This window comes from Doryrhamphus excisus, chromosome 4 (genome assembly GCF_030265055.1).
Source record: "Doryrhamphus excisus isolate RoL2022-K1 chromosome 4, RoL_Dexc_1.0, whole genome shotgun sequence".
In the NCBI taxonomy this organism is placed as follows: Eukaryota; Metazoa; Chordata; class Actinopteri; order Syngnathiformes; family Syngnathidae; genus Doryrhamphus; species Doryrhamphus excisus.
In genome coordinates, this window is record NC_080469.1 from 7,472,155 (window position 1) to 7,494,247 (window position 22,093).

Sequence of the window (22,093 nt, forward strand, 5' to 3'; positions counted from 1 at the left end):
TGAAAATTAGTTTCTGTTAGGCTAGTTAGTATTATGCTGTATGTATATGCTTTGTTGAGAAGGTCGTAAAAGCCATTCTTTCATCAATGGCAGGTTTCTACTGGAGCACGCAGCTCACCTGGCAGGAAGACTCGGTGATTGCAACGACTCCTCTGTAGCTTTCTCCGCGCCAGTTCTCGTGTTCAAATGGCAGAATAAACGTCATTCGTCTTTTGAGACTGTAACTTAAAGCCTCGCCAAAGTATATATATATATATATATATATATATATATATATATATATATATATATATATATAAAGTTACTGCTACTTAAAAAGCTGTGTGCATTGTTATTATAATTAAGTAGACAACAAATTAAACTACTTTGAATAAAATGATTAAGTCAGTTGACTCAACATATTTTTTTGAGTTACGAACTTAAAAACTTGTCCCTATGACAACAATTATTCAGTAAGCATTACTTAAAATGAGCTTTGAGTGAAGAGGAAAAGCTATTTCGTGCAATGCAATATTGTTTGTTGGTTCAAAGCAATTTCAAATTAAGTTGTCATAACTAAGAAAGACTAATGGAAACTGTTGCGTTGATTTTTTTTGTTGAGGCTAAACATTTTTTTTTTGAGTGCAAACGGTCGAGACTAACTAGTAATGAGTGACTATGTGCCCATTCCCCTGCAAAGATATTTTGGTAGATGGTGACCGTGTTATTCAACCAATTTTGCTCAAATTTGGTATTACCCAATTTTGGGTATTTTTTATAGAGTGATTGAGCTATTTGAGAAATTTTACGTCAATCCTATTTATGGGGTGTATTTGTCTGTAAATTAATAGCAGAAGCAACACAGTAGGTGAGCATATTCTGCCTCTTTTTTGTGTATGGGGTTCAGGAACAGCTAACAGCTCATGGTATTATGCAATCCAAATACAATGATAATAACCTTGATAATAAGATAATAATAACCTTGTGGTGTGGAAGGGTAATTTTTCCTACTAAGGTCCTCCGCAGTGAGCCATTTACGGCCTTGAATATATATGACAGTAGATGGAATTGAGTTCTGCAGAGTGTCTTCAAGCAGGTTGCATTTTGTGTTTACATCTGCAGCAGTACAGTATATACAATAGCAGGGGCATGGATTTAAAGCACAGACAAGTCAATCTGAAGAATCTGAAGCTAACTGAAAACATATTAACAGACAAAAATCATATTGTTTTTGTATATCTTCACCAATACAACTGCTTGCTGACAAATGTTAACGCTGCATATAGAAATACATCTTGGGGATCGTTGAAGCTTGTGGAAACGATGCCACAGCTAATCAAAGCTCAATGCAATCCAACAAAATATTGGTGTCTGACATTTTTTGTACAGATATTGAGGTTCTCAAACTACCATGCACAAACTTGTATGTTGACTTTATAGATACAGCTTATAAGAGCCCCCTCAAACAGCAGCCAGACAAAACATGAACCAAAAACAGTCAAAAAGAAACATGTGTTCTTTTAATGCAATTGTTTAAAATAAGTGCTGATGTAACAAAGTAGCAGGCATGAAAGTACCAATTCAGCTTAGTTTTGCTTAATTTTGAAATTGGCAACAACAAAAAAATGGTAAACCAAATAAGCTGCAGTGTCGTCATATGCATAGTAAAACATTTGCATTGAGTTCTGTATATACACAACAGTTGAATAAATAAACCACACATCAACCTAAGGAACTGAGCAATGTACAGTTTGAAAGAAGGCAGTTGGACAGAGAGGCTCTTTGCCCACTTGACACAACAAGTGATTTTTATAATTGCATAGTATATGTACTGTATATTTCATTTCTGGCATAACTGAAGACTTTGTGCCCACACAATAAAAACACAGGAACACAATTCAACAACAAATTCATATACACCACAGTCAACGTCGTTGCTAATATATGGCATGTGAGCATGCTGATACTAATGTAAACTAATAACTACACATTACAAAGATTGCATTGAAACAAACAAGCATTTCTTCAATGTACAGTAGTTGAAGGAATTCCACAAAAAGCAAACTCTATATGACTGTATGTATAGATTCTTTAATTGTAATATATATTTATTTTAATTTACAAACACTTTTTTCTTGTGGTTATGATGTTAGTATCATTAATGGTCAGAATTTGTTGATTCATTTGAATAATTACGGTAACTATTTGGATTATGAATTTTACTAAAAGTAAAAAAAAAGTGCTCCAAAGTAAACATTGCTCAGTAAAATGAAGAAAAGTAAATATAACGTACCCGATGACACTTCATTACGTTGAACCCTGCACAAGGTCATAACTAGCTCTGTAACTATACTCTTTGTTTACATAACCTTTAAAAATAATTTCTATTAACTATAATGTGTTGTTAAATCAGGTTTGATTTTGTGACATTCATACTGATATTTAAGGAAGAATAAAAATGAATACTAATTCGGCCCACCATGAGATACTAAGTAACACATTGATACGCCATCAACAGCAGTGGTTTACTGTGAGGGCCAGCAAAGCTTTGTCCGGTGGCCTAAACACTACCAGAGGCACTGAACTATAACGTATTTGTTCCATGAATTTTTATTAATTTACAGTCTTCATTTAGTAGCGCAGCTCTTGGCTGCAATGCTTCCAGTATGTGAATGTGTATGTTACTTTTTTGTGTTCAATCAAGATTGTCAATAATCTGCCCACAGCCTTCAGAATCAGGAGTGCTGGCTCATGTCAAGCTATAGGGCAGTTTTTTCCTATTTACAGAACCTCCTGCTTCCGATGCACCTCACGTTAGTGACATCGGCATTCTTCCATCCTGTGGTTGGTTGATTAACATTCAAAGTTACCAGTGCCCTTGAATGACACGTGAAAGACAATTTATCCTGGTTCAACACAATGGTGACTGACACAGCATTGCTCATCATTCTGTGAGTTATTTTAATTTTTTTATGAGAGAAATATTGATTCTGAACTGCTTCAGTTCTTTACAGGTGATGTATTTAAGAAGGTTAAGTGGGATATTGCTTTAGTAATAATGGTATTAATCCCAAATTCTGGAATTCCACACGTTGTTATAGTGTGTTTTTCTTCTGTTCTCAATGGTTTGTATAATTGGGATGTGTTAGTGGTGGTATTAATCGATCCTGACTTTTTCAGTAAAAGTATTAAGTATTAATTAGTATTAAGTTGAGTACAAACTATGCTCACTAATGTGGATGTGAAGTCCTTCCCAACTAAAAGCATTGGAGAATGTCCTGAGCTCTTGTAATTTGAAAGCGAGCAAACCAATCAAGCAAAATGCCCTGCAGCCTTCAACTCATCATTTTCCGTTCTGTGGTCCAGTTGGTTCTGCAGCCGAATGACCTGCTCCAGTTCTCTGATCTGCCGGTCCGTTTTGTGGCTGACGAGTGTGCGGTAAAAGTGAACAGCGAACATAATAAAAACCACTCCGAAAGGCACCATGATGCACGTGGAAGCGATGGCTGCAGCTTGGCCAGAACTTATGGTGTCGTTGTTTTCTGTGTTGCTTTTAAGGGGTAAGAACTTCACCCAGCAGAGCAGCATCACCTCTGTGAGGAAGAGGAGGGTGCCAATGACAGTGGAAAAGGCCCAGGCCAGTTCAATGTGGCGGTGCATGCGCTCATGTGGAGACTCGTTCACTGAGTTGAGGTTGTGAACATTGCTAACGGCTTCAAGATTAGGGAGGATGCAGGTGCTGATCATGAGCGCAAAGAGGTGCACGGCTACTAGCACTGTGGTGCAAGCACTGAATGCTATCAGCAACCCTGGAGGATATGTATAATCCCTTTCCAGTTGAACCTCCACCATGGCAACCTAGTAAAAAAAAAAACATCACATGAGACAACTGTAACCACAATGCAGTCTTCAATCACTTGTATCCTCAGTAAGTGAAAAACATGCTTTACTGGGTTGAGAGATTGACTTGACCATTAAAAAATATTCCATTTATGTGCCCTTAAAAAGTCTTGAGTCAATTCATGGATGATGGACTAATTCCTTGAAGGGAGAATAAACCCTTCACATTGATGTCAAGCATACTCTGAAGGATGTATGCACATCTGATGTAACAATTATTATTTCCACATTAGATAAGTAGAATTTAATCTGTGCAATGGCACACATAACTCAAACATGCTGAAATGTCTTTTTGTGTTCATAGAAGTAAACATATGCCTGCTTTTTTTCGCTTTACAGACTGCTTTTTTTGTGGATGAGTAGACAAAATGGCTGTTTAGATAAAGGTTCGAGGTAAAGGTTATAAAGGTTAGTAAAGGTTGCCGACCCCTAGTGTACTCCATTGGTTTTAGCCTTTGTTAAAAAATTGGGAATACTGTCTTTGGACATATCTGGCTGATACTATTTGCTCATATTCAGAAATATAGATACTGAATACTACCACACTGATAGGACAACAATTCACAGTGCATATAGATAGTCACATTAAACATTGCACAGAGATTGTGTGAAGGTAAAGAAATGTAATATTCGTCAATGGCCAAGCCAATGAACTTGATTTCACTTAGGGAAGACAAAAGTGAAGTCAGCAAGGTTCACAACAAGTGAATTATTGTGAAACTAATTTTGAAATCTCAGTTCAAATATCAGAGTCCACAGCCCAAAACATACATGTTGGTTTAAGAGGTGTCTAAATTGCCCAAAGGTGTAAAAGTAAGCATTTAACCCTTAGATGCATGAGTGACTGGACCCTACACTCTTCCATAAGTGGGTCAAAAATGACCCATATTAAAATCAATGTGTTTTTAAGCCATTTTTGCCATTTTGGTTGGGAATAATGCTATAGCATACTTGACTATGCCAATGCTATAGTATTCCAGATTGACAGTATCTCAGACAGGCGTAATACCTATACTGCATATTATATTTTACAAACTGTGCTAGTGTTAGCTATTTATAAAGTACGCCCAACAATACATATAGCAATGTTAGCCAGCTAGTGTCAGCTAGTTATAAAGTAGGCTAATTTGTTGATAATACTAACAGTCATGAAGGACACACACACAATATCATATGAAGATAATACTTACATGTATTAGCACTTGATGTGTAAAATAATCTTCCTGGGGGGTGACACTTATGATATAGTCTGTGTGGTCTACAGTTAATTTATTCCTGACAGCCAAAGTTGATAAGAATTAAAGGTTCCTATTGTATTCCATAGAAAATGCAGGCAGGTCATTTTTGACCTACTTATGGAAGGTTGGGGTAGTAACACAAACACAAAAATTTCTTCAAATGTATAAAAGGTAAGTTAAAAATTAGAATGGCATGATATCAAAAACATGTTTTTTGAGGAATACCTGGAATATGAAATGATAACAATTTTTAATTATGAAGATATTTCAAGAAAACAACCTGACCCACTTATGCATCTAAGCGTTAAACAAATAGTAAACATAATCAAAACTACATTATCATATCCATGCACATAAAATACAAGATATACTGTATTTATGTTTTTAATGTGCTTCCTGACTCCCTTATGAGCTTGTCATTTAAAAAAAAAAGATCAGCGTGTGGCAAGATAATGCAACCCTTGTGTGAAATGAAACGTGTTACGTTCAAATGCACTTCTGCTTATGGCCTTACTTGTGAAACCAAGGAAACAACTGGGCACCACATTTTGTATTGTAATGCAATTGTTATGATGGTCAAAAAAGTCTCCAGTGTTCACAATAATAAAAAAAACTTGCTAGAGTTCGATATTTCGGCCTGCAGAATGACAAGACCTTGAAAGCAGTCGTGTGCGTCACAGTCTATGTTGAGTGGATCCACTCTGGTCCTTCAGGTAAAAGAGAGGAAATTAACTTACCATTGCGAATCCTGACAAAAGAGCTGAAGTGCGGCTGGTAGCTTTCAGTTTGGCCCGACTCAAGTACAATTTTCTCCATGACAGAGCCTGCAATGAGTGCTCGTTCAAACTCATTACGAAAGTTGCGGAAGTTTTGTTTGGGGAAGAGTTATTCCACTCCTTTGTGTCGATAAAAAGCAAGCCGCGAAGAGCACTAGCTAGCTCTGCAGGAAGCAAGTCCAGTCGAACAAGAGTTTACAAAACGAGGAACAAAACGAGGTCGAGCTATCACACCATGACAAAACTTTCCTGCAACAGCTGACTGTCAGAAACATGAGATACCCAACAGGGGGTGGTGAGGTCGAGCCAAAGATCGGTCATATCGATACCATAGGTGGTATCACTGCATACCTGTCAACATTGCATTTGAAAGTAAGGCACATTTAAAATGAAGCAAATTGAGGTCTGCTCCACCCCCACCCCCATACGAGTGATTGTAAAATTGAAAAACGATTGAAAAATAAGTAATAGAAATCTGGATTAGTATCGGTATTGTCAATATTATATACTTGGAATCGATTTGTAGTATTCGCCCACTCATACCCAGAATTCAAAGCGTGCACAGTTGCACTAGAACGCCCCCTTGCGTCCGGAACATGCACAATCAAGCTTCAGAGAAATGATGTCTGTGAAATGACATGAACTAATCAGACTTACATCATGTAACCAGATCACATTTAATAGTTGAATCACAAATAATTATTAATTTGAAAAAAAAAATTAGTTTGGATTGACAATGCCAGAGGGATATTATTTCAATATACTTATTAAGGTGGCTGTAGTCTGCAGTGGTGTAAAAATTTGCTCTTTATTATGTTGAAAGCCGGTTCTACTATTTTGCCCTGCAGTTAAATAAAGCAAGAATCAGTTCTCATCATGGTGCAATGCCGTATTATGTCACTGCAAAGTACAACCACAATAATCAACATATCGAAAACATCTATCCACAGTGGGTATTATTATCTATATACAGTAAAATGCTGCATTGTTTTGTTACTGTTATTGTGTCGAATTAAATGTCGACTGGGTATTGAGTAAAAAAGCTGAAGAGTGCCATTTTCACCAATTTAATTGATGTAAGCAATCCAAATTATGGAATGTACCACTGTCACGAGACACTCAGTTCACCAAACAAGACGATACATAAGATTGGGTCTAAGAATGAGACTTTTAGTACTATAAAAAATAGTACAATAAGTATAATAAGTATATGGCAATATACTGCTGTCTAATAATGCATTTTTACCAATTTCCGAATTACTTTACTAATTTATTTTCTACTCCGTTACACTCTTCTGCACTGTGTGTATGCTATCAGCCCCACCTCCACCCAATAAGAAAAAGAGACTGCATAACTGCGAAAGGGCTCACTCCATTCATGCTGTTGTTCTATGGAACAAACACACCAAGGTGCTGAAACCAGTGCACAGAACAGATACAAGAATAGTCTGTGGTCAAACACGCTGGCATCAATTGGTGTAACTCGTGTCAAGCTCAATACAAGATGCGTCATTTTCTTGGCAACCCTATATGACACAATTTGGTCTTTTGATCAGCTTTGAAAGGCATTTATCGGCATACACCGATCACATGTTTTTGTTTTTTACGGAAAGTGACCGATATTGATCGCTGGCTAATCAATTGGAGCATCCCTGGTAGTTAGTGAATCAGTAAATAGTAAGAAAAACCTGCTGAAAGTTGCACTGACATGACCTTTGATCTTGGACATCACAAGCATCATTGACATGATTTCATCAGCTTTGCTCTGATAAAAACAAATTACTGCTAAACAACTGTACAGACACTGACCTTGTCCTGGCATTGGGACGGGTATATATTACTGATCTGTGTTAGGGTTTATTCCTACTGTGTAACAAGGTCATTGAATGAAAAAGTTTTTTTTACACCATGTAACTTGTTCCCTTTTCTTGCCATGTGAGAAAATCCAATGGTTTCTTTTTAAGCAAGATGTTAGGATTATTCCAAATGGGAGTGTACTGACAAGGAGTGCTGTGAGAGTGGTGCTTATTTTATACTTTTAAAACTATTTTTTTTCCAGAGGATTTGGCTAGAAATGTCTAGCCATAAATAATCCAAAGGGTTAGGTTTGATCCATTTTAAGATATACTGTAGCCTGTTTGCAAGGAAGTATCCATCCATCCATTTTCTATACCGCTATCCTCACTCGGGTCGTGGGAGCAAGGAAGTAATTGGAGAAATTTGGGCGTTCTAAGCCCCCACAATCTTTAGGTTTTTGTAATGTTCTGAGATTTATTCCTGCTGGCTTGTTTTTCCAAAGAAATTTATTTATTCATGAATCTAATGGTCTGCACGGCACAAGAGCGGTTAGCACGTAGGTCTCACAGCTAGGAGTCCAGAGTTCAATTTCACCCTCTCTGAGTTTGCATGTTCTCCCCGTGCATGCATGGGTTTTCTCCGGGGACTCCAGTTTCCTCCCACATTCCAAAAACATGCTAGGTTAATTGGCGACTCCAAATTGTCCATAGGTATGAATGTGAGTGTGAATGGTTGTTTGTCTATATGTGCCCTGTGATTGGCTTGCGACCAGTCCAGGGTGTACCCCGCCACTCACCCGAAGACAGCCGGGATAGGCTCCAGCCCGCCTGCGACCCTCATGAGGATAAGCGGTAGAAAATGAATGAATGAATGAATGAGTCTCTAAAGCCAAATTTCTGTAGGGTTGTGAGGAGAAATTTCCAGTTTACTTGATCAAATGTTTTTCAGCATCTAATGAGAGTGTGCTTTGTAAATCTGATCCTGCAGCTGACTCATGTATTAATGAGGTTTTAATTGAAAATGCAAATAATAATAAGTGTTATTGATGTAGTCCAAGGAATAAGGAAGACCTGGCAAAAGCCAAGAGCTGCTATCATTACAGTATAGTACATCATTAGCAGGAGACATACTACTGTGAATTCATTAAAACATTGTTTTAATGCTAAGCAACATGCTCATCTGCTTCTATCATTTTTTATTTTTCAAAATTCTTTAATTGGGTTTTTGAAAACATCAACTTTGTTTTGCACAAGGGCTCTATCACACCTGAGCTAAACTGCACAATCAGCAAGTTCGCCTCAAAATCATTCAGTGATCTTGAAATATGTCCAAATCAATCTTTGTATATTTGTATATCTTTGTTATATCTTTCTATATAAAATCAATCTTTGTATCAGTGATACTGGCCCAATATTTACTTGATATTAGCATCGACACCAAAATGTGTGGTATTGTCCTTGTTTGTAATGTCGTGTAAATTTGTGTAATTTGCTTCTGTTTGCTTAATACTTGTATTAAAATAAGATTAAACAGTCTTAAAATTACTGTCTGTGAAGTGATTATAGTAACATTGATCGACATGTGCACATGAAAGGTCAAGGGCTTCTGTTACATAAATCATAACGTGTGGTGGGAATGAACTATCTTTTGTTAGGGTCCATGTCTTAATTTCCTCGTTCAGTAATGCTACGTTCATGCTCCTCAGTCACGCTTTTAGGGTCGTTTCATCATCAGTTCTTCAGATTTGGTTGGTGCGTATGTACACTAAGGTAAAGTTTTAAAGAAACGCGCCACGTGCGATTAGTTATTGTAACATTTTATTTTATTTTGTTATTTGTATTTCTTAAGTGTCGGCTGTGGTCATCGGTGTTTCCGACGTTTCGCTAGCGTCTTGAACTCCACCTAATGCACTCTGCCAGCTGGCTACATGTCGGCTTGGTGGGAAGGAGGAGGGAGGAGGAGCCGGGTGGGGGGAGTGAGCTGTGTTCTCTCCAGTCTTGTTCAGCCATGTTAGATTTTTCTGCTTTTCACCAACGATGAGCGAGGAGCCATGGCCTTGTCATTGAGCGGAGACGATGAGGAATATGATTCAGAGTCAGAACAGGTCAGAGCTGCTTATTTAAATACTATCGTTATGTGTTTTTAAAAAAAACAACAATTGAAGCATAAAGCGAATTTATATTTTTAACGGAGCGTTGTTTTCCCTCAATTAACACTGTATCTACAAGCTTCACCTCGCTACCCTGACTAATAGAAAGGAGAAATGCGTGTTCAAATCCGTTATGTATGGGTTATATTTACTTGTACGCGTAATACCAACCGTTTAAGTGCGTTTTAGATTAAATGAACACGTTGGAAACACTGTGTTCTCCGTGGTCACCGTTTATCTGCTGCCACTGACCCATTTCGCACTGTCCACCTCTGAAAACAACACACAAGTTGGGTGACATAAAGAGTCACATGTCAATGGAACCACGACGAATTGCTGCTACTACTGCGATGTGTTCATCACGTTTCCTAATGGAAAACTATGCATTACCTCACACTTCCTTAAGTTGCACTGTCTTATTAGAAGGCATCAAGCCAAATGTTCAGAAAGCAGGGGCCATAGAGGGGGATGGGGAGAGGGAACAATGAAGTGTGTCTCCTTCTGTTGCATGTAGAACATTGGTCCAAATACAACTAAGTGACCCCTTGGGCACAAGAACAAGCATTAGCCCCCCCCCCCCCCCAAATGATCCCATGATATACTGGCAGGAACATTACTGGTAAAGTGTTTCTGCTGGAAGTGTGCCACTGTATGGGGACAAACTTCATGTGTGTCCATAGAGCATCCATGCTTTTCATTGCCTTATTCTTTCTCCCTTTCATGAAGCAGGTGAAATGTTACACAATGTGTTTTACATAATGCATAACAAATACCCCTAATACAGGAATGCAATGTTTATTGCCAGATTCCATACTAAGCATGTTCGCGTGTTTACATCTGTGGACATAACACACATGTAAGTATTTAGAATGTACACCCTTGTAATACAAAGTACATCTGTCGACTCATAAAAGTAAAAGGAAATTGCTAACTTGTGTGAGTCAAGTAAAGTATTACAACTTTTAATTTAATGCTTTTGCCAATCCAAAACATAAGTTGAGCATTTAAAAGCTGGTTGTTGCATTACGACAAAAACAATGCTTTTCATTGTGAGCAACATGGGATTTCATCACAATCTAATTTTACATCTAGTAAATGCTGTAATCTTCTGATGATGGAAGTGTCACTGCGGAATCATTGGACTTAAGAAAAAACAATTTTAAGTGAGGTATTTATTTTGATCAAGTTGTAGTATTAAAACAGTGTGAATGTTTGATTACTCGATAATGAGCAGTGATAAAAATAGAGCATTCGGTTTGAAAAATATCCTCATTAAGAGTGATGATATTTGGGCAAATTAATGTGTTCCGTCTTCCTACACCACACCCACGAACAGTGAATTATATCACCTTCTCTGTTGTACCGTTGTCTCCTGGTGTTCAGTGCAATTGTACATGAGAAGCAGATGATGGGCCTTGTGACCTTGTCCCTCTTAAATCCACGACCAGGTCAGAGGACTGTAAAATATAGGCCATTCTTTTGGTCATCGTCATCCCCAAATTCTCTGCAAATAATGCAGATCTTTTGTAAAAACAGCTGATAAACTGCTTTGAGGATAGCTACAACTATAAAAGAAATAGTGTGATGACAGTTGACGGCAACCTTGCCGCTTCATCCCTTCATAAAAGTCATGTCAGATGAATTGAGACTTTGCTATTTACAATACTTAACACTTTGATATACACAAGCTTTTATCTTCTGCCGATTATTCTAAGACATCAAAGCCACAAATCATTTCAATATGACACAGTGCACACCACACCCACAATGACCTCAGTTATAAATATATAATAGAACAATTGCCTTCCAACGTGAGTGAAGAGAAATAAAATAAAAAGTATCTTTGCTGTTGGATGACAGTGTATGGTACAGGTGTACACAAAACTATCCTAACTTCTCCTCAGGGCAAATAGGGAGTGTTTCTGTTCAACATGAAGGAACATGTTCGCTTAACATAATCAGGGAAGTATAAATGAGTCAACTGAAGCAGGACCGGCTTTTGCTGTCTTTCTACCAAGTGCCACCTAAACACAATGCTTTTTTGTCGTTAGCCTGGAATGTCTTGACTGGTGGGTCACCTGACAAGGCATCTTTTTGGCTCAGCACTGTTTCTCTGTTGGGAATTTAGATCGCTGTTGGCAACAGATAAAATGCAGAGACTACTAAAGTGCTAACCTGCTCAAGCAGTTTTAACGTCCCATTTTTATACAAGAGCCTGTCAACAAACTCTGATGAGTGACAATGAACTAGCGACCAATTTACCACTGCTGTATGGGGAAGTAGATGCTTTCCCAGGCTTTTAAATGTCACTTGTTGTCAAAGAGCTGTCATTATGTTCGTAATAGTAGTTATACAACAATAGGTGAATGCTCACTGTAAAACAAACCTCTGCACTCATTTTTCACACATCCCCTGCAGTCCTTAAAAATCATATCCACCAGCAGAAAGGCAAGCGTGTTGCCTAGGTAACGTCTCCAGTTGGAATAAGGATCTCCGTAATGCCCTGTGATTTGTCATTTTTTTCACAGTGATTTACCGTCCTTCCACAGCAACCGCCGCAGTATTAAAAGGGATGAGAGAAATCCACATTATGTTTGAGTGGTGTGTGTCACATGATTTAGTCACCATTCTGCATTTTGTTAATGTTATTTGTTTTGATGAGTCACTTAACCTGAGTGTAATTCATCATCCTGCCAAGAGGATCATAGCAGTCTCTTCCCCTTGGAGATTAAAATGCAGAATGGCGGCAACAAAGAGTTAATTTTAAATGAGATTTTAATATTCGGCAGATGTATTTATAATCCTGCATTATGTTACTCTTGCAGCAGCGCACAGCCAATCGTCCAAAGCCCAAGATGGCGACACCGTCGGCTGTTAAGCTGCCATCCAGTCGCAGCTCATCAGGAGCAAGACGGAGGAGAACGCGTTGCCGAAAGTGTGAGGCGTGCATGCGGACAGAGTGTGGGGAGTGTCACTTCTGTAAGGACATGAAGAAGTTTGGTGGCCCGGGCCGCATGAAACAGTCCTGCATTATGAGACAATGCATAGCGGTGAGTCAGCAGTTTTTTTATGGGGAATGGTAGCTGTAAAACTGACATTACTAAGTCAAAAATAAGTGTGAATACATGCAAGAATTCTCATTCACAAATAAAAACATTCAAACTAAAATTATTTTTTCTGCACTTTTTCCATGTAGCCCGTTCTGCCTCACACAGCGGTATGCGTAGTGTGTAAGGAGGCTGGGAAGGAGGATACATTGGAAGAAGAGGAAGACAAGTTCAACTTCATGCTAATGGAATGTTCCATCTGCAATGAAATTGTCCATCCCAACTGCCTCAAGGTAACAAAGAAGCAACCTGTGAAAGACTCCTCCGTCAGATCACTCATCTGGTGACTCATTAGTTTCACTTAGTCGTATGCCAGGAACGCCAGGTCATTGTAACATTGGGGGAGTGACTCAACACTTTTGAATGAAGGTGCTCGAGCAAGAGCAATTATTAACCTGACGATGACATCAACCAGTGCTTCATCACATCACATGGTCAGTTGTATCACAACAAAACTTGGAAGGCGTGAAAATGTTACAGTATCCTAGTTTAGTGAAATGAATCCAACCACACCCTTGTTGTAATTTGTATGTAAACACAACAGGTTGTTGCTAATATAGGCATGGTCAAACCAGTTCAGCAAACAGTGTGGTCCTTGTACAGTGTGCTCCCACTGGCATCACTGACAGTTTCATAGCTGGCATAACAGTCTGGACCTCACCCACTTCTCTTTTTACAATGTGCTTTGTCAAATTTTGCACATTAAGTTTGGCTGAGGTTTAACTGTCAAAACAGACACCACAGTCACTTTCACTTCCTTTGTGGCGCTTGCGTCAAAGCAAACTTTACACTAGGGCTACAAATAACGATTGCTTTCTTACTCAATTAATCTGTTTTTTTATTAATGAAGTTATCAGTTAGGCTCTAGATGATCCAAATTGATAGGAAGCAAATACACACATTTAGTGTTTCTGAAAAAAGGCAAAACAGTCAATCACTGTTTTCCAAGGTCAAAGTTGATGTGTGTAAATATTTTGGTGTACCTAAAACACAAAGAAGATCTGATTTTAGAAGATATTCTTCATATCCAAGCTGTTGCTGCCAATTGGAGGAAAATAGAACTGCCCCCCTGCTGGGACAGAAATACATTGCCTACAAGTCTGAAATTCACACACAAGATCCATAAAACTTTGATTTGTAGCTCCTGTGAAAACAGGCAAAAGAAATAGATAGACATCTTTGGTAGTCAGCGCTACTTTTTGAAAAGACGTCTATAGATGTCTTTGGCAGTGAATGAGTTAATATCCAAGCAGAAGCTGTAGTAGTAGATTAACAGATCAAAACATTTAGCTGTTTGGACTTGCCTGCACCCTTAATGACTGTTACCATTAATCGCTATGAACACTAATAATGACAGCAGCGGGTCTGCACAAATGTATTGTAGTAAACATGCACTCTCAAATACGCTTGAATGCTTCACACTGCATCATTTTCTTGTATTTTCCTGGTTTCAGTTTCAAGTTCAGTCTGTACAGTACTGATAAATAAATAGATATTAGTTTCTCAATAGTGTTTCAAATTGGGAGGGCATGAAAACATTTCTCTCCCCTAGGGAACATTACAAAATGGAACTGGTGTAGCAGCACCTACCTTCCCGATGAAACATATGAATATGATAGAATATGATAATAGCAGACCGTAGGAATTGCCTTCGAGGAAATACTGTGACAAATGCCAATTACAACACTTTATAGAGTGAAAGATGACATTAAAGGAAATATTGCATTTTTCTGGTATGTTGTAATTTATCTCCAGTCTTTCTTTGTTTTGTTAATGGTGGAATCCCATTCTCATCGACCGTTGTTTTTAATGCGAATGTTCTCAGGTGAGCGATGCATCTGGCGTAGTGAACGACGAGCTGCCAAACTGCTGGGAGTGTCCTAAGTGCAACCATGCTGGCAAGAGTGGGAAAGTGAGTACAAATATGTGGGAGGCTTTCCATTAGGAAACACTGAGATGAAATTTGAGATGCTCCTGAGGTCAGATATTTTTTCTGTGAAACAGTCAAACAAGAGTTGCTTGTTTTGAGCTCTTTGGAATATGCATTAGGGGCATTTGAAATGTATATCAGGTTATGTCAGATTTTTCACACACACAGATTTTTTTCACACACATTTCCCCCATCTGAAAACAAAGTCTCCATCCACACATCCAGGGCATTTTAAGACAATCTCTCGACTTGAAAACAAATCACAGGCTGTCGTGAGCATGCTGAAATGACGCCATGGACTGTAAGGCAATTTTAGCTCATCAGAAGAGTCAATTAAGTTATTTCCAGTGGCGGTATAATAGCAAACATGAAGAATCACAGGAGGGGAGCGCTTTTCTTTTGTTGTTGTTAAATCACATTTTATCTGCAAGATTTATTAAATACAAAACTCAAACAATTTAACTAATGTTTCTTAGTAAAATGCAACAGACGTTGATTATCAGGGTCATGCTGTAAAGTGTACTTATTAATGTCAGCTATATGTGTTCTTGTAGTCTTGCTGGATTGCCTTCATGACAGTTATATAGCACAAAACATGCATAGTATATAAAACAAAGGGAAGCTTAGAAAAAGCCAAAACCTGTGCAAACACATTAGTCGAAGCCGGGTTTTTGAATGTCTTAAAGTCCAAAATGCATTTTTTTTAGGCATTTAAGAAATGTATTGGTGTGGAGCCCCTTTATTAAAGTACTGCTACTTTCTGTGTTTAGGACCGATTCAGTATATTTAAGCTGTCTTTCGGCGGGACGATAGGCTAAAGGTATAAAGTTGTCTCGCACTTTTCGTCCCTTTTGGTATTAAAGCAAAAACGGGGTCCAGGGTTCAAGTACGCCTCCAACCTCCCTGGCTCTCTGCTGAGGGAACAAAAGCCTGTGAAGGAGGATGGAGACATGTCTGCATCATTCAAACGGAGACCTGATAGAGAAGAAACGCCCAGGCAGCGACCTGAGGAGGCTCTCCTTCGACAGCCACCGCTGCTGTCCCCCAGCAGTGTGCCCCGACCCCGGCTTGAGGACAAGCTGAGGAAGAAGAGGAAGCTCTTTGAGGACGAAGAGGACGAAGACCTCCGAGCAAGAAAGAAGGTTGGTGAAATCCAAAATTCATATACAAGGAACATTAGATGTTGCTACATACAAGATCCACAAAAGTCCAATAATGTTTTGCTCGAATGTTAATAATTTACTAGCAAATATGTCAGATGCAGCATGCAGGGAGTTGTTCATTCTTTTTTCTGTTTCTTTTCTGTAGGAAAGGTCAGACAACCCTTGTTTTTCTAAACTCTTGCACCAGATTAAAGCTGAAGAGGAAGATGTATATGAGGAGGATGATGAAGATGGAAGGGAACTAAATTTCCGGAGTTTTGGGGAGAGAAACGGGCGTCTGGGCAGTGCTGAGGAATTGGCAGATGACAGAGACTTGAAGAACGAGCTTTTAAATCCTTCCCTCAAAACGCCTGTTATGGACAGCGATCAGTCGCACTGCAGCTCTCCCCAAGCTGGCCCCAGCAGTGAGGGCGGAAGCGAGACCCAGGAGAAAGGTCCTCGACCCAAAGCTCGCCGTAAACGCCGTGTACCTAACAGAGAATTAAGCAGAGAGCTGAGCAAAGCACTGAATCAGGAAATTCTGAAGACTGAGGACTGCCTGGCCAATGAGAACCGCCAGCCACTCAAGGTGGAGCCGGAGTCTGAAAATGAAGAACCCAAGAGGTTGTTCCGTAACAGCAGTGACCTGGGTGAGCAGAGACCCCACCTCAAGACCAAAGAGATGAATGGGACCCCCTGGGAATTGCGCCACTTCTACCCGAGTCAGATCACTCCGCTGGGCTTCAACAGGAGCACGCCAACTACCCGACCCGTGCCTCCACGCTCACCACCCAAGTGTGTCCAAATGGAGCGGCACGTCATTCGGCCCCCGCCAATAAGCCCGCCTCCCGACAGACTGCCTCTGAAAGATGGGAAAATGCACACTCTACAGCGTGAGGTTTGGATGAAGATCTTTAACCATCTCGCACATAAGGAGCTCTGCTGCTGCATGAGAGTGTGCAAGACCTGGAACAGATGGTAGGTGCAACACGCTCAGCTAAGATAGCAATTAAGCATGCTTAAGTTAGGAAGAGGGCGGCACGGCGGTCGAGTGGTTAGCGCGCAGACCTCACAGCCAGGGTTCAATTCCACCCTCGGCCATCGCTGTGTGGTGTTTGCATGTTCTCCCCGCGCATGCGTGGGTTTTCTCCGGGGACTCCGGTTTCCTCCCACATTAGGTTAATTGGCGACTCCAAATTGTCCATAGGTATGAATGTGATTGGCTGGCGACCCCGCCTCTCGCTCAAAGACAGCTGGGATAGGCTCCAGCACCCCCGCGACCCTCGTGAGGAAAAAGCGGTAGAAAATGAATGAATGATCGAAGTTAGGAAGAGGGCGGCACGGTGGACGAGTGGTTGGCGCACAGACCTTACAGCTAGGAGACCAGGGTTCAATTCCACCCTTGGCCATCTCTGTGTGGAGTTGGCATGTTCTCCCCGTACATGCGTGGGTTTTCTCCGGGGACTCCGGTTTCCTCCCACATAGGTATGAATGTGTGTGAATGGTTGCTTGTCTATATGTGCTCTGTGATTGGCTGACGACCAGTCCAGGGTGTACCCCGCCTCTCGCCCAAAGACAGCTGGGATAGGCTCCAGCATCCCTGCAGCCCTTGTGAGGAAAAAGCGGTAGAAAATGAATGAATGAAGTTAGGAAGAGTACTTGTTCTGTTAAAGCTAAAGTCTACAGTGTGTTGCGAGAAGAGGTGTCGCGAAACACCTTTTTCACTTCCCATATGATAGAGATATTGCCGCTTTGAATATCGACTGATAATATCAGCACGGGTCGTACATATTTTTATAACATTTTGTCGTGTGGAATGTTAGAAAAGCTTCATCTGACTAGCTGAGATGCAAGTCTCACTCCCTCACACCACATACAAAAGCCAACTGTCAGTTTCTGCTGTCCAGGTGCTGTGATAAAAGACTCTGGACCAAAATTGATCTCAACCGCTGTACCTCCATCACTCCCCTCATGCTAAGTGGTATTATTCGTCGACAGCCACTCTCCTTGGACCTCAGCTGGACCAACATTTCCAAGAAACAATTAAGCTGGCTTATTAACAGATTGCCAGGTAAGATGGGAACTATTGTCTTGATTTGACTCTGCGTCAGTGTATTAAAGCGATGCTGTGTCTGTCAGGACTGCGAGTGTTAAAATTATCGGGGTGTTCGTGGGCGGCCGTATCCGCGCTCTGCACCTCCAGCTGCCCGCTACTACGAACACTGGACGTTCAGTGGGTGGAGGGGCTCAAAGATGCACAGATGAGGGACCTCCTCTCACCTCCAACAGATAATAGGCCAGGTAACTCAAGGGATCTGAAGATCTAGTTTGGTCAATCTAATAGAGATCAAATTCACGTTTTATGCCTTTTTAAAATTAAGCAAAATGATCTCATGACAGAATGAAATTGACTTGTTTAAGGTTTAGCTGAATTGAAATTTGTGATACTGACGGACAGGTCAGCTGGATAACCGCTGCAAGTTGAGGAATGTGGAGGATCTGCGTCTGGCGGGCTTGGACATCACCGACACGTCCCTGCGTCTCATCAGCCGCCAGATGCCTCTGCTGTCCCGTCTTGACCTGAGCTACTGTAACCACGTCAACGACCAGTCAGTCAACCTGCTGACTGCAGCAGGGACCACCACTCGAGACTCACTCACGGAAATCAACCTGTCAGGTAATGACAGCGGTTGTGTCGTACAAAGCAGTGAGGGTTGTTGCCCACAGTTCTTAGACCAAGGTTTTGGACAGAACCTTTTAGTCATTGAATTTCAATTCAGCCATTTTGTTATAAAGTGGTGTGAAATAGGGCTTTCCCTCTTCCGGATTTATTTTTTTTTATTTTGCATGTTTGTCACACTTAAATATTTGAGATCATAAAGAAATATAAATACTAGTCAATGCAACACAACTGAACACAAAATGCAGTTTTTAAATTAAACTTATTAAATGGGATCCGTTATGCTTTTTCCACCTTTCTGACACATACATGCGGTTAGAATGTTTTATTCTCATGTTAGACGATGCCAAAGTTTCAAATTAAATGTAGTTGGAATGTCGTATTCTTGTGTTAAACAATACCAATAATGAGGTTTGTGCATTTAAGTGTGGGGGCAGACACTTTTTCACACCACTCTATATGATAAACTGAATCGTCCAACCGAAGTCGTGAAAGAGCTCACTGTACTGGATGCAAAAATGTAAAAACGGCTTCCCGTCTAAATACTGATCGTTTGTAAGTGGTATTATTGCAAAGTGCAACAGTAGTGTCAGGCTATGTAAAGTTGCTGAGCAGGGCCAAATCCTGTGTATATTTTAGCACTGCTAACTGCAGAGATCCACACATTCTCTAGCATTAAGCTCAGCACACAAATGCGTGTGTGCCTGGAACTTCATGTAACGCTTCTCCACGGCACTCGATCTGCTAACTAGCTTTATAGTGCAGTCCAAAATGCCACAAGGTGTGTTGTAAATCACACAAGTGGAAATGTATGCTCTGTGAAGTGATTACATAAATCAAGTTGTTCTTATCTGACAAATCTGGCTGTGGGAATTTGGGCAGAGAAATGAGAAATGCTGTCAACTTGTTTTCCTTGGATTGGTCGAGCTCCTTATTTCCAGTGAACGCATATCTTGCTTTTTCACCTTACCTCAACATTTTGGACAATTTTCAAGTTTTCAACTTTGTGGGAACCTTTTCTTGGCATAACTTTTCTTCATGACAAGCCTAGTATTCATATTAGGATGCATAAACACGTTCAAGCAGTGATTTTGAGTCAACATCTGTAACCAATGACCTAACAAATGTCCGGATGAATGAACTTAGTCTTGTTATACTTTATGGCAGAGAACTATATATTATGTTTTCCCAGTGTTTTAGATAACTAACTAAATATTAGGGGTGTCACAAGATTTGACAAAATTTAAATGTGACAAGATTTCTTTTGGGACTAGGCCTGGCACCATAATAAATAAATGAATCCCACATTAAATGAAAATGAACTTGATAAGTTGATCTTGATCAATATGTTGATAACCTCAAGATCAGTAGGGGATCATTCATGTGCATCGGCATGTTTACACCATTGAACAACGCCCTAATCAGTATGAACCCTTTTAATTATAATAATGCATTAAATTTTGTATAGGACTCTTAAAGGCACCCAAAGACCAACACAATGAAGTGAACCCAATATTCATACACGCCTCAGTCTCACACACCGTTAGTGGTTAGCTACAGCTGCCCTGGTTTGCACTTATGGCCTCTCCGACCAAACTGAACTGAACTACGAAATATAGTAACAAAGTTGGCAAAACTGATCCCTCCTGTTGCGTCTTTGCATTTTTGAGTCTTTGCAGTTTGAGCAACGGCGAACAGGTTGCACCAATCTATTTATGGCGGTTGCAAAATGTATGGGAAACGCTTTTAATGCCAATGGATGTAGAATACGATTCCATAAAAGTGTCTGGAGTCAGTTGTGGAATTGACAGAGAATATTCTGAAATAAGAATCTCTTTGAACAAAAGTACAAAGTGTCAAGGCAGTCTGATAAAGAAAAAGCTTCAACATGGCTTCTCATAGACATCTAATCATTAGTGTGTGTTGCTGTATTACTGTGCTTCATTGTAATTATCTAGTCGAATAAATGAACAACATAACAGATAACTTGAGATGAAAGCAAAGTGAAAGTACTATATAACAAGTGAACGCTACATAGAACTTGTATTAGCTGATATCTTGCAATTACATGGTGTACTGTGTAGGGCACCCTATAAATAGTGTCGTTCTTTCCAGTTCTCATGACAACCACAACAGAGAGAACATTTAGTACAACTGTATGACACTATTTTGCTGCTTTTTCATGCATGCTGTAATATTCAGTAATTGGTGTTTTTGTTTTTGTTTCTAGTTTGTAACCGGGTCACAGATCATTCCTTGAACTTTTTCAAGCGTTGTGGGAGCATCTGCCAGATCGACCTTCGCTTTTGCAAGCAGGTGACGAAGACGGCATGTGAGAGGTTTATTGCCGAGATGTCTGTGAGCGTCCCATTTAGACTGAACGAGGACAAACTGCTGCAAAAAGCCAGCTAGTTCACAATGACCAAATGGATTGGAAAACAATTTGCACTTACTGGGGATATTTTTTTTTTTCATACTTTGGGGGCCTGCGGTAGACCTGGAAATGGATGTCACAGTTAAAGAAGACAGAAAACGAACTAGCATGTGTTTGTGTTGAGATTGTATTTCTATAAAATGTGTTGTTTGTAACTGATGCGTTGGTGGTTTTAATTTTGTTCCTTTAATATTTGAAAGCAGTATTTTTATACAAACATGAGTTTACCGTGTGTCCACTCCAGCACCGAACATTGTGCCATCCTCCAGCTTATCTTTCTCATTGGGGCCCAAAATCTGTTGGGCATGAGGACACTTTGACAATATGAATATATACTGAATATGTACAGTTACTATAAGTTTGATTTAAGTTATGATAAAGTTCCTGGATATGCAAGATGTATTTCAAAAATGGTGTGTCTAAAGCTTGTCATCAAGTATACATTTTTTTTGTGTGTGGTTGATGGTATTGCCCGACATTTACATATTTATTTTTTACTACAGTTTGTATTTATTCAAGTGTTGAACAACTAGTCTTCGAAATAGCTATCAAGCAGAGTTGGATCAAATATATTTTATCCAAAGTTGTTTACGATAGCTACAAGTGTATCGGTTAAGCCAAGTAGCTGAACGAACACATTTAGCACTGATTTAACATGATACAATGATACATACATTGTTCTGCACACAGGTTCATATGAGCAAATATCTACAATACCATTGTAAATAACTCCCATTTAAATGACTCCATGCAGTCGGTGTTGTGTTTTTGTGGGATGTCTTGTGCTGTGGATTTACCTGCTATCGCCTCGAGTGAATGTGATCATGTTTATATTTGTAAATTCAAACACCCAAGTACTAATATGCATTAAAATACATGCATTTGTACCATCAAGATGTCTATTCTTCTGCTATTTAACAACAAATGTGCTGCTTGCGTAACAAATTCATTAATAACACTT

The 22,093-nt window shown here is 39.7% G+C and overlaps 2 protein-coding genes across 4 annotated transcripts; one reads left to right on the plus strand and one right to left on the minus strand.

Moving 5' to 3' along the window:
- Positions 1-1,035: 1,035 nt before the first annotated feature.
- Positions 1,036-6,205, minus strand: LOC131127994 (calcium release-activated calcium channel protein 1-like). Its single transcript, XM_058070450.1, has 2 exons — positions 5,855-6,205; positions 1,036-3,837 (listed from the first exon to the last, which is right to left on the minus strand). Exons 1-2 carry the CDS (start codon positions 5,966-5,968, stop codon positions 3,292-3,294), a joined length of 660 nt encoding a protein of 219 aa, XP_057926433.1. The 5' UTR covers positions 5,969-6,205; the 3' UTR covers positions 1,036-3,291.
- A 3,211-nt stretch (positions 6,206-9,416) lies between these two features.
- Positions 9,417-22,026, plus strand: kdm2ba (lysine (K)-specific demethylase 2Ba). 3 transcript variants are annotated; one of them, XM_058070793.1, is made up of 10 exons: positions 9,417-9,794; positions 12,668-12,889; positions 13,036-13,179; positions 14,772-14,858; positions 15,731-16,018; positions 16,185-16,996; positions 17,926-18,089; positions 18,158-18,319; positions 18,477-18,695; positions 20,929-22,026. In XM_058070793.1, exons 1-10 carry the CDS (start codon positions 9,741-9,743, stop codon positions 21,108-21,110), a joined length of 2,334 nt encoding a protein of 777 aa, XP_057926776.1. In that variant the 5' UTR covers positions 9,417-9,740; the 3' UTR covers positions 21,111-22,026. The 3 variants fall into 3 exon arrangements, with proteins under 3 accessions (XP_057926776.1, XP_057926775.1, XP_057926777.1); XM_058070792.1 differs by having other exon boundaries at positions 9,628-9,794; positions 12,665-12,889; XM_058070794.1 differs by having other exon boundaries at positions 9,628-9,794; positions 12,665-12,889; positions 15,740-16,018.
- The last annotated feature ends 67 nt before the right edge of the window (positions 22,027-22,093 follow it).